The sequence below is a fragment of the Halichoeres trimaculatus genome, unplaced genomic scaffold (assembly GCF_033239565.1).
Source record: "Halichoeres trimaculatus isolate MK-OKI-2021-1 unplaced genomic scaffold, fHalTri1.1 fHalTri1_scaffold_9, whole genome shotgun sequence".
Lineage (NCBI taxonomy): Eukaryota > Metazoa > Chordata > Actinopteri > Labriformes > Labridae > Halichoeres > Halichoeres trimaculatus.
The window spans coordinates 34,814,973-34,832,206 of record NW_027437188.1 but is presented as its reverse complement, the minus strand read 5'-3'; the positions used below and the strand labels follow the sequence as shown (position 1 = coordinate 34,832,206).

Here is a 17,234-nt window from a genome sequence, read left to right as displayed (position 1 = left end):
AAGTATAATTAATTTAAAAAGTTATTTTTAATTGGAATTTTATTCTTTGTTTAATGCTATTCCTTTTATTATCCTATTTTAGCTTATTTAAGTATGCACCTGATATTACACTTTCTCATACCATATTATTTATCCACCTTTTATTTTATATTATTATATTGATTTATTTATTTATGTATTTAAACAATTACTTATCTTACCCTCTGGTATTTTAATTGTTTTATTCTTATCAATTAATTAAATTATTTATTTATTTATTTATTTTTAATTAATTAATTTATTCATTTTTAATTAATTAATTAATTAATTAATTTATTTATTTATTTATTTATTTATTTATTTATTTATTTATTATAACTATTTTAATTTTAGTTCCTGTGTTTCCTTATTTTAATTCAAGACGGTTTCCTCTGTCCTCCAATTCTGATTCTGTCTTCTATTCGAATTTTCTTTTTATGTCTGTGTGTGTGTGTGTATATTGAATGTGGTTTGGAGGAGGGGGGATTGTGAGGGTCTTATGTTTTCATTTTATTCAATTATGCAGTTTTCTGCTTTTACTCTACTTCTTGTTATTTCTTTTTATTTTTCTTTTGTGAAGCACTTTGTATTATAAAGTGCTGTATGAAAAGTGTTATACAAATAAAGTTTGATTGATTTATACAGTCTGTGCAAACAACACAAATGCAAACGCAACAATACAACGGCAGTTAAGTAGGCAGTTATCCTAAAGGACACAGAAGTTATGAAATAAGGTAAATGATTGTTTTCTTTTTTAACTTCAGCTATGATAAATAAAGCTTCAATGCTAATGTCGTATTACAGGTATATAAAGAAATATAAGTACTTTTGTATCTGTTGGGGTTACTAACCTTTTTAACTTCTGTTGTGGCTGTAGTCCCATTGTGTTGTTGTTTTTGCAAATCATCTGACACCCACCAGGCACCATAGTTTTTGTATTTCCATCACTAAGATCTCATGGATCACATCTGTCCACTTGTTAGAGGGGTCTGCATCAGTTGATCCATTTCCTGACCTGATATCAATACAATGATACCTTCATGTCGGAGCTGGATCAGGTTTAGACCAGGTCTCAGTCATGCTGTTTTGAGCTCAGGTTCCTGTGACTGTGGTGTCTTCATGTGGTCTGATGGGGGTGATGTTGTTTACAGAGTCAAACTCTCAGCATCAGTTTGTTGGTCTGACAGGAAGCAGCAGGATGTTAGAGGTGGTCCTCCCTCCTTCTCCTCCTGCGTCGTTCAGCAGAGCCGTGTTTTTGTGTCTCCTCGTTAAAGTTGGATGAGGTGGAGCAGCTCTTAAGACATCAGAGCATGAGGCGGGCTCGTCCGTGAAGTGGAAACCAGTGGCTGAGTGTTTTTCTGCTGCTGCAGAGTGGACGGACGCTGTGTGAGCTTTTAACCCGTCAGATCCTCTCTGTGTTCACTTCACTTAAGGAGGAACAGCCCGGCTTTTAATAAAACACCAAAACACATCAGAGAAAGAGGGAGAGTGACCTGACCGTAAACTGTCTGAGCTGCTTCTACTCCACGACAGCTTCTGGAGCTTTCTGTGACCGCGGAGACAGCAAACACAGACATTAGGGTGAAATTCACACTGATGGAGACAGATTTTATAAAAAAAGAGAAAAGACACCAGAACTGCTCCAGAAATACTTCAAATGAGATCAAATCTTATGTGCTCCAATAGTTTCAAGAAGTAAGAAACTTAAAAGTTGATTTCACCTACCTAAATGTGCTCTCTAGCGCCACGTAGGCGCACTAAAACAGCTCTTATGGGCAGTAGGAATGTGGTAGAGAGATCAAACCAACTTCAAAATGTTTGTCTTATTAAGATGCTAAAATCACACATTGACACCCTTGACCTATCTCAAACAGGAAGCCAGCAATTTGCCTTTCAAAATAAAATGACACATTTTTGGGCCTTTTTCAAAAGTTATCTTCTCCCAGGCCATAAATGATATCGGCCTGAAATTTGCTCAGATGACAGAGTGAGCCCTGGTTTACAAAAGCTCTGCGGGAATTTGTTTTTTCAGAAATAGTTTTTGAATGACAAGCCCTCAAAGTTTATGAACCCCAAAGACGCCTTCTCAGCTCTCCCTATTATAATAAATGGGAGATATAGTTTCAGCTCCACACAAACTGCAGCATTTGGGTTGCTAGACAAAAAAATGAAAATCCTCAGGTGTCCCTTGAAATAGATGATAAGGTGCCTCATTTCTCACTGGCCAATTTTTACCCATGCAAAAAAGACAGATAATAAGAGTAACTGAATTAATCTGATCATTTGTTTCACTAAAGCTTTAAGTTAATCTGACACTGAAGCTGGGAATGTATACCCAATCAAAATGATTAAAATTCATTGAAACTAATGCACATACAATAACTACCACATGTCATTTCTCATTAAGGTCTGAAGTTTAAGAAAGGAAAAAAGTTGGCAAACACCTTGGATTCAGCAGAAAATTCAATACAATACCAAAATTGACCTCCATCATACAAAAATGTGCTCTCTTGCGCCACCTAGGCACACTAAAACGTCTCTTATGGGCAGTGGGAATGTCGTAGAGAGATCAATCCAACGTCAAAATGTTTGTCAAATCAAGATGCTAAAATCATACACTGACAGCCTGCACCTATTTCAAACAGGAAGCCAGCAATTTGCCTTTCAAATTAAAATTTTGCCACATTTTTTGGGCCTTTTTCGAAAGTTATCTTCTCCGAGGCCATAAATGATATCTCTTTGAAATTCGCTCAGATGACAGAGTGAGCCCTGCTTTACAAAAGCACTGTGGGAATTTGTTGTTTCAGAAATGATTTTTGAATGACAAGCCCTCGAAGTTGGTGAACCCCAGAGACACCCTCTCCCGTCACTCCCTATTAGAATGAATGGGAGATCTAGGTCCAGGGTGTTAAAGATCTCCGACTTTGGTTCAAACACAAAGACTCAGACTGAAAGAAACAGGCAGAGGCTGGACTTTAATTTCATTCTTTTTTATTTTCAATCATCTTTTTCATCCTGCGGCGTATTTGCGATGATTCTCTAATATATGATGCGTTATATGAAGGTGTGTCAGAAAAGGTGCAAACATCAGCAAACACAACGAAAGAGCAAACGCTTCAGGGTTTATTTTCAACACGGCAGCAGCTCCCCGCCGCTCCACCTCCCTCTGTAGCTTGGTTATGACATCATCGTTTTATGCCGGTGGCGGTCGGCAGTGCTGTGAACTTCTCCAAGCAACAGCGACAGCGCCCCCTATGGGCCGGGGCCTCTTTCTGTTTTTGGGTAAAGTTTCAGAGGGTTCAGCGGGTCGACTCGCAGCTTTACACCTGTAACGCTGTGGTTAAAGGTTAAAGTCAAACACTTGCCAGGTTTTCATCACGCCACGAGTCGACCTGCTGCTCTTGGAGTGTCCTCTCTACTTCCTGCTTCTGACCACACACACACGCTGCCTTTAGGCGATGACAGATTCACCATAAATATCAACACAAACACCTCGTGCTGTGTTCAGGTCCCTGTGGGAATTTTGGATATTCTCCTTTTCTGTTTGTTAGAGTGAGGTGTCTGTCTTTGTTTTGTCCCACAGTGCCTGAACGCATCACCTGGTGAAGTTCGTGTTCGGTGTTCTGTGTTCTGTTGTTGTTAAATTTGTCTGGGGGAATGTTTCACTGGATTTAACAGGAACAACCTCCAGTCTTTTCAGGTTAGCTAGCGTAGTATTAAATCCATCCTTGCCACGTTAAAGTGGTCATGTCAAAAATTAATAATATTACAGTTAAAAATTCATGTTAGAGGTGATAAAAACGCTGTCCGGTTGTTTTATCAATGTCTGTAAATAAAAAAAAAACACGCTTCACGAACATAAACTTTTCAGATTTGGTAGTTATGATGAAGACACGCCTCCTCTATCAGCTGTGCTGCGTCAGAAGCAGGTGTGACAGAGAGGACACTCCTGTTACAACATTCCTGTCGTGTGGTGCGTTCACAGACACGTGGACAGCAGAGCATTCACTTGTCTCAAACGTCTCTGTGGACCAGCAGAAGAAACCATGAGGAGTGTTTCTGTCCCCTGTCCCCCGAGGCCCCACCCCCAAAAACCCCAAACTGGAAGACTTTCTCAGAGGCAGTGCGGTGGATTGTGATTGGTTCATTCCTTCCTTTCCCTCTATCAGCTCTTTAGTCCATCCATCCGTCCATTCATCCATCCATCTCTATGCTGTAATCAATGACACACAAAGAAGGGGTAAACCCTCCATGACCCTGCCTCCGACAGACCCCTTCTCACTTGAATTCAAAATGGCGGCAGAAGTAGCGGCATGTTTCAGAACGGAGCATGCATCACAGTTTAGCTGTCAGCGAAAGAATCTCTGAGCTTTAATCTCTGCATGCTTTTATTTTGAAGTCTCTGTATTTCCTGTGTGGGCTGACGTCGGCTGATGGGAGGGGACTGAGCTTCCGAAAATTCACCTGAGTGTGGATTTAATCTCTGCTGCATCAAAGGACAAACAAACGACCATAAACCAGGAAAAAAATTCCAATGTCTCTCAGCTCGAGTAACGACCAAAACCTTTTCAACAAACTTTAACGTTTTGTTGTAAAAGATGCAACAATCTCTGAATCCATTGACTATCACCTGACAACAATTAATCTCTCCAAAGAGGCATTCCTGTGGAGTCAGCGGGAGCAACGCTGTGACTGAAGCTCGTGTTTATGGTGAGTCTCAGTTTCACAGTTAACAGGAAACAGAGGCTTCATTCTGTCTTTCTTCAGATGTTCTAGAATTCTGAGGTCAAAGATACAATTCTAGAAACCAATACTGAAAAATATCGAACGAAAATAGTACCTCCATTTTGTTTTGGATAAATATTTCCCAAGGTGTGTCAGGAAGTCACAGAAACTCAGTGTATCGCCATTGAGATTGACATTTGTCAACTTGATAACATCTGTTTTTCTCCTGCTGCAAACACATGGCTTCACACATTTGTTTTTTAATACATGCTTCTCTGGCATCTTTGAAAAAAACTAACTTTGAAAAAAGCCACCATAAAAAAAAAAAAAAAAAAAAAAGTTATCTCACTTTGGATAAATTATCCTGTTAAGTCAAGTTGCCAGAGAAACTTCATATTTTGTCGCAAAAAACCCCCCAAAATTTTTAACTTGCTCTTCCTCCTCCTGCCGTCAGCACTTTACGTCACACATCCGTGTTTCTGTGCCTTTTTAACTGTTCAGGGTAAGCCTCAGTTTCACTGTAAACAGTAAATTTTACAGAGGCTTCACTTTTCTTCAGGTGTTCTAGAATGCTTGGGTCAAAGACAGAACTTCTAGAACCTCTGCTGACTCCTGATTCGTCGATACTCACTATGCTGAGCAAAAAGGACCTCACTGATATGTAAAATTATAGATCTTTACCACAAAGCAAAAAAATGTTTAAACGAAAAAAATTCTTGAGTCATGTCAGAATGCCAGTGGCATCATACATCTGTGTTTACATTATTACATTAATCTATGCTTCCCTGGCATCTTCTCAGGCGTCTTAGTGGCAGCTTTAAAAATCATTAGAAAAACAAACTGACAACAGTTTTGACTAAATAAAAACATTACTAATGAAGAAATTATTTTAATCTCGGTTTGAATAGAAAGCCAGTGGCACCATTTATGTGTGATTCCAATCTATGCTTCTCTGGCATCTTCTCTGGCGTCTTAGTGGCAGCGTTAAAAATTATCAAAAAACCATCTGACAATGTTTCAACTTAATGAAAACATTACTAATGAAGAAATTAATTCAATCCTTTTTGGATAGGATGCCAGTGGCTGTGTTTCCAATCTATGCTCCTCTGGCATCTTCTCTGGCATCTCACTGGCAGCTTTAAAAATCATCAAAAAAACCAAACTGGTGTTTAAAAACAAAAAAACATTACCAAGAACATTACTAATGAAAATTAATTTTAATCCCGTTTTGAATAAAACGTTGGTGGCATCATTCATGTGTGATTCCAATCTATGCTTCTCTAGCATATTAGTGGCAATTTTAAAAATCATCAGAGAAACAAAATGAAAATGTTTCAACTAAATTTAAGACATTACAAAAAAAAAAAAAAAAGTTTAATCTCAGTTTGGTTAGGACACCAGAAGAAACTTAACATCCAATCATGGACACTGAAACTTTTCAGAGGCTTCACTCCAGAGTTCTAGAACATCGGAATCAAAGACAGAATCCTGTCTTTGATCTCGGAATTCTAGAACTCCTGCTCACATCTGATTGGTCGATGCTCAGACTACAACAAGGAAGCTGACTTTTTCTCTTACTAAAGCCCGGAGAGCATAAAGGACCTGACTGATATGTAAAAACAGACGTTGAACATCGGACACAAAACGACGACATGAATCAGTTCTAATAAAAAACGAAGGCAGTGATGAACTCTCAGAGAAATGGGCTGAAACACAGAAAGGGAGGTCCACGAGTGAGTTGTTGTTTTGTAAACAGGTAAACAGTTGAAGTGACTTTGGGAAGCTCAGTTAGTAACAGGTGAGGCGAGACACAGGTCTGAGTGAGCGGAGGAGAAAAGAAGTGAAGGTTTCAGGGCAGTGAAGCGACTCTGTTTGTCTGAACGACTCAACGACACGCTCAGAAAAATGATGAATTAGTATGAGAGAAACATCAGTGATTAAAGGGATATGCAGCTGTTTTTAAAGTGAACTCAAAGATCTGCTGGAAAGAGGAAGTTACATCAAAAACCATTTGGCATGTGTGTGAAAGTCTTCATCATTTTTCAGGCGTGCTTGTTGGTCGTGATGTTCAGAGGTGGTCAGAGTCTAAGAGCTGTCAGGGCAGTGCTTTTTCTCTAAACCAAGCAGGGCAGTGTTAGAAATGTTACACAGTCCTCTCACCAGCCGACACCTGAACGCAACACGGCGAGAGCAGGAGGTGTGACCAGGAGAGGACGGCGATGACTGAGCTGACTCGGCCATGTCTCCTCTCTCACACCTTTATCTTTATCACACCTTTACGTCGGCTAAAGTCGTCCCCGCCCTCTGGCTGCTGCTGAAAATGTGCTCAGACCCGGAGGAGAAACGCCCCCAGATGTTTCTGTGGTTTAACAAAAATAACCAGGATAGGATGCCGAATCAACCACATGAGGTTTCTGATTTGGAAAAAGTCTGAATTCAGGATTTGCCAGGTGTCTTTCTAATCTGAGAAGCAAACAACTTTAAATCTTTGTTTTTTTGAATGGGGTTTGGTTGGAGCGTACAGCCGTCATGGGAACCTCAACATTCTTCTTCAAACAAGTTTTTCTGAAAAATATAAAAAAAATCAACACAAGTTTGGGTCTTTTTGTGTTTTTGTGTGAACTTTGAACTGAATAATCACTCTGCTTTGGGTCTGAGCACACCTTCAGAGGCTGAACACTTCCTGTTTTCTAGTTTTTTTTGTAAAGAATCAGCCGTACAGGAAATACAAGAGTCACTTTTTCTCACTTTTTGATGCGCTGACTGTGCAAAACTGCTGTGATTCAATTTAAAGAGCTTAAAATCTGCGTTTCATAAAATTACATGTGACTTGTGTGGAGCGCATCAAGGGGAACAGCTGTTTGTTTGTCACAGATTCAAGCGTTACGCTGACGATGCACCGCTGTTACCGTCTCTGCTCGCTCAGTTTGAAGATCTTAAAGTGAGACAGCTGTTACTAAAAGAACCAATCACGAAGCTGAAGACACTGATGTAACGCTGACAAAGGAGTACATGTTTAAAAATCAGCCCGCCCACTTTTATAAGTGCACCAATCAGAGCTCAGCATCCCCGACGAGTCTGCTGAGGTAAAAACAAAACGTACAGTCGTGTTCAAAGTGAGAGGGAGTGAGCCTCTAATACATGCTGAGTCATTTAACAACACGTTAGCGTCCGCAGCAGCCCGTCACATCAGATCACACACCGGATCATACCGAGCTGCCAACACACCCGGACAGAGCGGTAACAGAGTCCGCCCGCCCGGCGGTTCAGTCCTGTTCAGACCGGATCAGAGTTACACAACACAGCTGTTAGTGTCTCCATAAATCATTTACAGCCCCAAACGGCTGCGGGGGCGTCTTTTCAGAGCATACATCATGCAATATTTCTGCCTGCAACTTCTCCTCTCCGTTTGGGAAACACTCAAATTTCCTCTGACCTGAACGCAGCACGAGGACAGAGCCAGGAGGATGGTTTTCATTCTGTGTGCTCGGCAGTTTTTTTCTACTTTACATTCCTCACACACAGCTGCAGCTTCCACTTCATCTCTGTAAACTCATCCTGCTTCTTCACATCAAACAGCGGACGGAGAGACAGGGTGTGTTCACACTCTGACATACAACGAAGTTGGTGTTTGAATGGGAACTCTGCTTTTTGTTGCCCTGGGTTTTGTCTCTCAGGCTGCAAAATTTGAGCTTAAACAAAAAGGCACAAACAGAAGCTTAATCTTCTAACCTGTAAATATGTTTTCCTCTTTAAGAGCAAAAAAGTCTCAAAGCGTGACACATTTGTATTTCTGACCTTTCTTCTCTGGCATCTTGATGGCAGCTCTGTAAATAAGCAAAAACCAAAAAGTTTCAATCTCATGTTGGATAACATTTCTTCTGTTATGGACATCATCGTGCTCGGCTCAAAGTAAGGTTGCCACAAAAACTGCTCCCCCTGGTGGCTGGATGCAGTATAGGTAAAAAAAAATCCATCTCCCTAGTCATTCTGTAGGAGCCGTGGTCAAACTTTAAAAAAGTAAATACACCTCGTTGAATTGTTTCTCATGTCAGATTGTCATGGTGATTTGAAGATAAAATTTGGCTGTCTTGTTTTCAAGTCCTCTTTTTTCTGAAAAGTTTCATTTTCATTAGTTTTAAGAGGTTATGAACGAGGCTTTACGTTACGTTTACCGATGATTGACAGCTGCTGTTTTTGTGTCTCTTTTTGGGGGGGATTGTAAAATATGTCAAGAGGGAGACTCTCAAAAGACAAAATAATTTCTGGTTAGGTGAAATATTTCTGCTCAATATTAAAAAAAAAAAAAAAACACATTTACCGTAAATGTTTCCTGCAGCCAAAACCTGGCATCATACTTCCGTGTTTCCAATCCGTGCTTCTCTGGCATCTTCTCTGGCATCTTGGAGGCATCTTTCATAATTCAGTAAAAAGAAAAACATAATAAAGTGCTTCAAACAAAATTAACGCAAAAAATTACAAAAAAAAAATATTTTAATCCTTTTTTGGATGAAATATTTCTTGAGTGATGTCAGGATGCCAGAGAAGCTTCATGTCCAATTATGAAGATTAATAGTTTTCAACTTGCTATTGGACATTGCGGCTCCTCCTGAAGCCAAGAAATCACGCAACTCTTATGTGTTTCTGATCTGCTTTTTTCTTGCATCTTTTCTAGTCAGAAGTAAACAAAAAGTGAGCATTACAAAAACCAATGTTCAAAAAAAAAAAATTATCTTTGTTTGGATAAAATATTTCTTGAACTACATCAGAATGCCAGAGAAGCTCAGTGAGACTGAAATCTTTCAACTGGCTCAATATTTGGAATGACCCGCATCAACATTTCTCTAACAGCTACTTGATGATGTCACACAACTGTTTCCAATCAGTGCTTCTATGGCATCAGGTAGGCAGCTTTGTCAATTAGTGAAAAAACAAAACAAACAAAAAGGAAGCAAACAGAAATAGGGATTAAGTCTCAAAACTTTAAATGAAATTGTTTTGGTATTTCTTAACTATTTCGGGATGCCAGTGAAGCTTCACATTTAGTTGTGAAAAATTTTAAAGTTTTCTGTTTTTCTTTCAAAGTCCTCTTTTGCCTTTTGCTTTGAGTTTCACATATAATCATCTGAAGTCCTCGTCTTAAAGGTGTTGCCTGCAAACAAAACTCAGGGCTGAAATAAGGAACTCCAGTTAACCTGTTTCTGCCTTCTCTTTGTCTTTTCCCGCTCTTTTTCGAACCAAACCCTGACACCGTGCTGGATTATCTCTGAATCTCTCTCAGGATGATTTTGTGGAGATGAAGTGGGAGCAGTTTCTGTCGTTGCACAAAGGAAACCAGTGTAAACGTGGTTGATAATCGAAGCAGTGCAGGGCTGTGAAATTTGGTGATTTTGTACGAACACCAGCATGCTTCTGTAGAAACTAATCTGGAAGCTTCTAGAAACCAGCAGACCTCAGATCCATGAACATGAGCCGGTGACCTGGAGCCAGTCCGAGTCCATCAGTCCCACACCCTAAACCCTCCCCTTGAAGCTTTTTTTCGGCAGTGTCTGCAACAAAACCCGACGTCTCCCCGACCTGGAATCAAAACGAGGGAAACAAACGAGACGTGGCAGCCAAAGAAGACAACTCAGGATCTCTTCTCTCTGATTGGACAGAACAACACGGAGAGGAAGAGGCAGAAGAAGAAGAAGCGCGGCGTGAAGAAAGTGCGAGAGTTTTTGCATTCATTAGGAGATGAAAGAAGTGAAGTTTCTACATGGCTTAAAGCTTCAGAGTTCTCAGCGCTCGCTCAACTCGGGAAAACATTTAGTCATCACGGTGACTGCCATGATGATGATGATTACAAAGAAGCGATGAAGAGTAGGTGTGCTAGCCTCCGGGCGCCGTACCAGCAGGGCTTTTTGCATAAAATGTAAATCATCATCATCAACGTCCTGATCATTTTCAAACAAGCCCCTCCCCCTCGCCCTCCCCCGTAAGATTTAAAATATTTCAACATGAGCAAGAAGATTTTTTTAGCTTCTTTTTTTCTTTGTTTTCGTTGTTTTCGCCGTCGTTGTCATTGTCGTGGCGGTTGTTGTCGTCGTTGGTGTGGTTGTAGTTGAACAGAGGGAGTGTTAAAATGGGAGTTCTCCTCCTCCTCCTGGCCTGTGGGGGGCGCTGCAGGCTATGATCCGTCCTGCTCTGTGCAGTCCTCCTCCTGCTGCTCCCTCAGGGCCTCCCGGCTCTCTGCTCGCTCCCCGCCGTTCAGCGTCGGGCTCCGTGAGGACTTCTGCAGCTTCTCCTCGAGCTCGTGCAGCGACGGCTCCTTATACATGCAGACTGTGGGGGGGAGAGGGGGAGGATGGGGGGAGACGACACATTACTCACTACAGATCATCAACTCATGAAAACACAACAAGCAGATTATATATGCTTAATCTGGATTACAACTATCTGGATAAGAAAGATCTGAATAAAAACAATACAGATTAGAACAATCTGGATTAGAATAAACTGGAGAAGAAGAATCTGGATAAGAATGATCTGGATTAAAACATCTGGATTAGAACAATCCGGATCAGAAAGATCTGAACAATTATGATCTGGATTAGTACAAAATGGATTATGACAAACTAGATTAAAATGATCTGTATTAGAAGGAACTGTATAAGAATGGTCTGGAAAAGACTGACCTGGATTAAAACAATCTGTATTAAAATGATGTGGATTAGAAGGAATCAAATTAGAATGAACTGGATTAGAAAAATATGGATTAGAAAAAAATGGATTAAAAAGATCTGGATTAAAATTATCTGTATCAGAGAAATCTTTATTAAAATTATCTGGATTTATTAAAATTATCTGGATTAATACAATCAGGATTAGAATGATCTGGATTACAATGATCTGGATTAGAATGATCCGGAATAAATTGATCTAGATTAGAATGTTCTGGATTAAAATGATCTGTATTAGATGGAACTGTATAAGAATGGTCTGGATTAGACTGACCTGGATTAAAACAATCTAGATTAAAATGATCTGGATTAGAAGGAATCAAATCAGAATAAACTGGATTAGAACAATATGGATTAGAAAGAATTGGAATAAGAAGATCTGGATTGGTGTAATCTGTATCAGAAAAATCCTTATTTGAATGATCTGGATTAGTACAATCAGGATTAGAATATTCTGGATCAAAAGATCTTGATTAGAATGATCTGGATTAAAATTACCTGGATTAAAATTATCTAGATTAAAAGGAACTGTATAAGAATGGTCTGGATTAGAAAAAAATGGATCAAGTGATTAATCTGGAATTAATTTGCAAATCATCTGTGATGAATTTGTGAATTATCATAATCAATCCATGATTGATTTTTGATTAGTTGTGATCAATCTGCAATTAATTTGTGATCAATTTGTGATTAATTTGCAATTAATCGTGATTAATCTGCATTTAACTTGTGATTAATCATGATCAATCTGTGATTATTTTAAAAGATCAATCCATGATGAAATTGTGATTCATTCATTGCGATCACTTTGCGATTAATTTGAGATTAATTTCGGATGTCTGTTGACGCCCGGATAAAGTCCTTTGTGACAGAGGGAAAAGAAGAGGATGAAAGAGGTGAAGAAAGTGAGGCTGAAGAAGAGAGGTATTATGATGATGATGATGATGATGATGATGATGATGATGATGATGAAGAGGAGGAAGAGGAGAAGGAGGGTGAGGTTGAAGGAGAAGGACAGAGGTGTGGGGGAGAGGAAGGTGATAGTGTTCAGGTATTTTTAAATAAGGATGGAGGAGGGGCTGAAAGCAGAGAGGGAGCTTCATGTTTCCTGTTCATCGTCCGTCTGTGATATTAGAGCTTCATGGTGACCTGCAGGACGACCTGCTTCACCTCCACGCTCTTCTTCTTCACCTCGCAGAGACTCACCTGCTGAGGGAGGGCTGCAAACACCCACAACACTCAGCGCGGGTCACTCCGTCAAAACTGAAGATGTTAATTTGATTCTATGAGACGCTGCTCTGAGTTTAAGGAAAGAGCCGTTACCGTCTCTCTAATGTTTCACATTTCAAAACCAAAGCATCTCTGGACAGTGTGTGTGTGTGTGTGTGTGTGTGTGTGTGTGTGTGTGTCTCACCTTCGATGGGTCTGGGCACAAAGTGCGAGCAGGGTTTGGTCTTCTTCACTCGGTTCCCCTTCATGATGACTCCGTCCTTGTTGAGCCCCAGGAACCAGGCCCGGCCCGACTCGTGCTGCCGGTACAGCGTGGACGAGTAGATGACGTAGTAGTTCTCAAACACCGACTCCTTGAACTTACACTCCGCTGTGAACACATCCTGACACACACACACACACACACACACACACACACACACACACACACACACACACACACACACACACACACACACACACACACACACAAACACACACACACACACACACACACACACAGTTTAGTGATCTGAAAGAGGAACAGAGCCTTCATTAGTCTTTGTGTCTTTGCTGCATGACAGTGCAGGGAGGTGTGCTCTGCCTGCCTCAGGCTTTAGCATTCCACGTCAGCACATGGAATCGTACAGTCTGTTTGTTTGTATCAGTCCTGACCATGCTCATCAGAAAGGATAAATTATTTACATGCAGTAAGTTAAATCTGGATTTAAGGCTCTGGGAGCTCCCTGCTTTTCCTCTTCCTGCCTCTGTGGATGCCAAAATCTGAGGCAGGGAGAGCACAACACCTGATCCGCTGCTGACTTCATCAGCTAACTTGCTTTATTGGAAGGGTTGGGTTTTAAAATGTCCGTAAATCTTTCTGCCATGATATCCACAAACTTTACTCAACAGACATGATTAACAGATCAAAACATAGGTAAACTTTTCCTCTGTTACCTTAAATTCTTCCTGAACCAAATACAGGAACACTATTGGCTCAAAAAGTTTCAAAATGGCAGATGTGACTCAAACCTCTCCATCTGTATCAATGTTAACGTTGAGCCTCAGAGAACTGATCAATCATCTTTGAAGCACTTTTTTAACTTGCCATGGTGCCCAAATTTTTAACAGCACAGACATGTTAAACGTGTCACTGTGTTCATCGGCGTCTCAGGATGCTCATGATGTCATCATTTTTCTGATAGCTATCACAGTTTTGACACAGCCACAGCTGTTTCAGAGCCTTATCTCATCCAAAAGTCACAAGGAAGTGAATGAGCTTCACTGCTCTTTGATGTTCCATCGCCATGGAAACCACACAGCTGTTTATACTAACTAATCTAAACAATCAGGAACACTAATGCTAATGCTGCTGCTACTACAGCTACAACTTCTACAACTACTACTTCAACTAATTACTACTGGCAATTGGTACCGGTACGTAACATACCAATTTTCGGTACTTTTTTGTGTTTATGTGGTAAAAAATTTCAATTTGTTTGACAATTAAGTATACATTTTTTTCAATTTAACATGTGAATTCTTCATTATATAACCTTGTAATGCTGTGTTCATGTCCAGCATAGAAAATCACCTTCTCTTCCACTCCCTCACAGTCACAAAGATGCTTTTAGGTACCTAAACATGGTACCTTTTGATTTTACGAGAACCGGTACCCGGTACTTTTGACAGAATTCGTTCGGTACCTATAAAAGTACCTAATCCAGTGGACATCCCTAACGACTACTGCTTTATACTACTGCTGATAATCCTACTATTACTACTACTTTTACTTCTACTACTCCACCTACGAATACTATTACTACAGAAATGTAAACTTATTCAACTGATACTACAAGTACCTCTACTACTTCTGCTACCATCACTCTCTTACTACTGCTGGAAGAACTAATAAATCTACTAGAACTACTACTACTGCTGCTTCTACTAGTGCTACTACTACTAGCATTGCCACTACTTAAACTACAAATACTACTGCCACCATTACTGCTGCTAAGGCTTGTACTTATGCTACTTATGCTTATATTTCTACTACTACTTCTGTTAATGCCAGTACTTCTATAGCTGCTGTTACTACTTCCACTTCTGCTTCTGTTTCACAAATTATACTTCCCACTACTACTGTTGCTACTACTAGTAATGCTCCTTCTTCTTCTTTTTCTTTGACTATCACTACTGCCATTACTACTTCTATTTTTTCTCCTGCCATTTTTGCTAATGCTAATACCTCTACTATTACTACTACTACTGTAATGGTAGTAACATTTCTTCTTCTATGATTCTACTATTGCTCCTATTTTTACCTCTTCTGTTTTTCCCTGCTTGTTTTGCTAACGCTACTTCTTCTACTATTGCTACTGCCAATGCTTCTTATACTACTACTACTACTTTGTTACTGCTATTGCTAGTCTGGGATGGGTACCTTTTGCATTTGAAGCGATACAGTACCGATGCCTGGTACCTGGCAATTGGTACCGGTACTCAGCGAAACCAATTTTCTGTACTTTTTTGTGTTTATGCTGTAAAAATATCAGTTTGTTTATTCATTTTTTTTTTCAATTTAACTTATCTATTCTTACATACACAAACATATAACACTGCAATGTTGTGTTCAGGTCTCCTACGGAAAAACGCCTACTGCTCCACTCCTTCACAGTCACAAGGATGCGTTTAGGTACCTAAACATGGAACCTTCTGATTTTACATGAATCGATACCTGGTGCTTTTGACGGAATTCAGTTGGTACCTATAAAAGTACCTAATTCAGTACCCATCCCTACTCCAAGCACTACTGCTACTTCTTCCTATTCTTCTACTACCCCTGTTGATGCTACTTATGCTGAAACTACGACTGTTGTATAGCTTTACTACCACATCTTCTCCAGCATATTTTACTATATCCTTTACTACCGCTGATATTACCACTGGTCATGTGACCCGTATGTTGAAAGCTTTTAGTTTTTTTTACACTTGCTTTTTCTCCTTTTTCTATTTCCCATGTACCATGACTTAGGCTTAGTTTAAAACTTTTATTTTCTTTATAGATTTTTTTTTATTTATAATTTTCGATGTTCTGCCTACAGCCTCAGCATCTGAACACATTTGCTGCAAAGAAAAGAAGTTTCTCTACTTTCCCCTGCTGCCTGTCTGGAGGTGTTTGGGACAGCTTCACTGTGAGCATGAGTTAAGGAACGTGTATAAGGAAGGTTTCTTTAACCTTAACCAGGACACACTCATCACTCACACTCTGCAAGACAAGACAGGTTTGTTTACACTGCAGGAGTTAAAATGAAGCCGTCAGACTCCTGCTCCGAAGAAGCTCCGCCCCCCTCACCTGAGGCTCACCTGAGACTAACTAGGAAACAGGTTTTCATTTGTCCTGATGTGACACCAGGCTGGAAAAAAAACATTTGCATCATCCCTTTCCTTCCCTCCTCCTCCTAAAGCTCTCTCCTTCCTCCCTCCTCTGGTTTTTCTCTGGGTCCTGGTTGGTGTTTTCTTTTGTGCCTCCTACATGTTTGTGTGGACTCAACAATAAACCGTAACATATTCAACATCTGCAGAATATGAGCCTGAAATAAACATCAGAACACACGGCTTTGCTTTGTAATCCAGCAGAGAAACAGATTATATTTCATGACAGAGGCATTCACGCAAACCCTGAACCTCCAGGAGGTGCAGAGGAGTAACCTGTGGTTACAGGGAGCAGGAGGAGACGGATGGAGCTGATCAGAAGCTTTGCTAACTCAACCACCTGTTTTATCCACACATACACCTGTTATACCTGACGGGGAGGGGCTAAACAGACCATATTTAACTTCCTCACAGTCAAACACACAGTCAGGAAACCTCCCAGTGAGGAGGAGTGATTAGCTCATAAACCGCTAAGAGAGAGCGTTTTGCAACAGAGGAGGAGGATTCTTAACCACAGACAGCTGTTACATCACTCTCTTAAAGGGACAGACTCTAAAAGCAGTCTCTTAACTCTTAAAGCAAGAATAAAGTCTGGAAGCATGCAGTCTCTAAAATCTAAAAGTTGAAGCAGTTTTAGGCAGAATTGTAAGCATTCCATTCGATTCAATGGGCAGAAAATTGTGAAAAATGTGGAATATTTCAAAAAGTACAATTGCTAGAATCATGAAAAATACAAGGACACTTCTCCTGAACAAACTGAATTGGTCTAAATTCAAACTGAACAAATCAGACAAAAAATAAGGCTGTGGTAAGTGCCAAAAGTAACATGTAGAAGAATATGGAAGAGTTAAAATCAAGATTCAAATAACAACATGCTGAAATGCTGAGTCAGTATTTCAGCACAATAAATTTTAAATTAGTGAAAGGGCTTTTTATGTTCACACATCACAGCAACAGGTCAGAATTTAACATCACTGATTTATTTTACCATAGAAACAAAACTTTACACCAACAACCAATCAAATCACAGACTAAAGTAAACATTGAATAACCTCAAACTTTGGCTCGGATCACTTTAAGAACTTTAAATGAGTTAAACAGACTGATTATTAACAGACTCATCAT

The 17,234-nt window shown here is 39.9% G+C and overlaps 1 protein-coding gene across 2 annotated transcripts in view; it reads right to left on the bottom strand.

Moving 5' to 3' along the window:
* Nucleotides 1-2,992: 2,992 nt before the first annotated feature.
* LOC141797517 (fibroblast growth factor 12-like) overlaps nt 2,993-17,234 on the bottom strand; it is a 63,603-nt gene continuing 49,361 nt past the window's right edge. For both annotated transcript variants that reach the window (XM_074678953.1, XM_074678952.1), the window contains exons 4-5: nt 12,880-13,078; nt 2,993-11,067 (exon numbers count right to left, since the gene is read on the bottom strand). In XM_074678953.1, the coding sequence (XP_074535054.1) occupies nt 10,913-11,067; nt 12,880-13,078 (354 nt within the window). In that variant the 3' untranslated portion in view covers nt 2,993-10,912. The remainder of the gene's footprint in view (nt 11,068-12,879; nt 13,079-17,234) is intronic.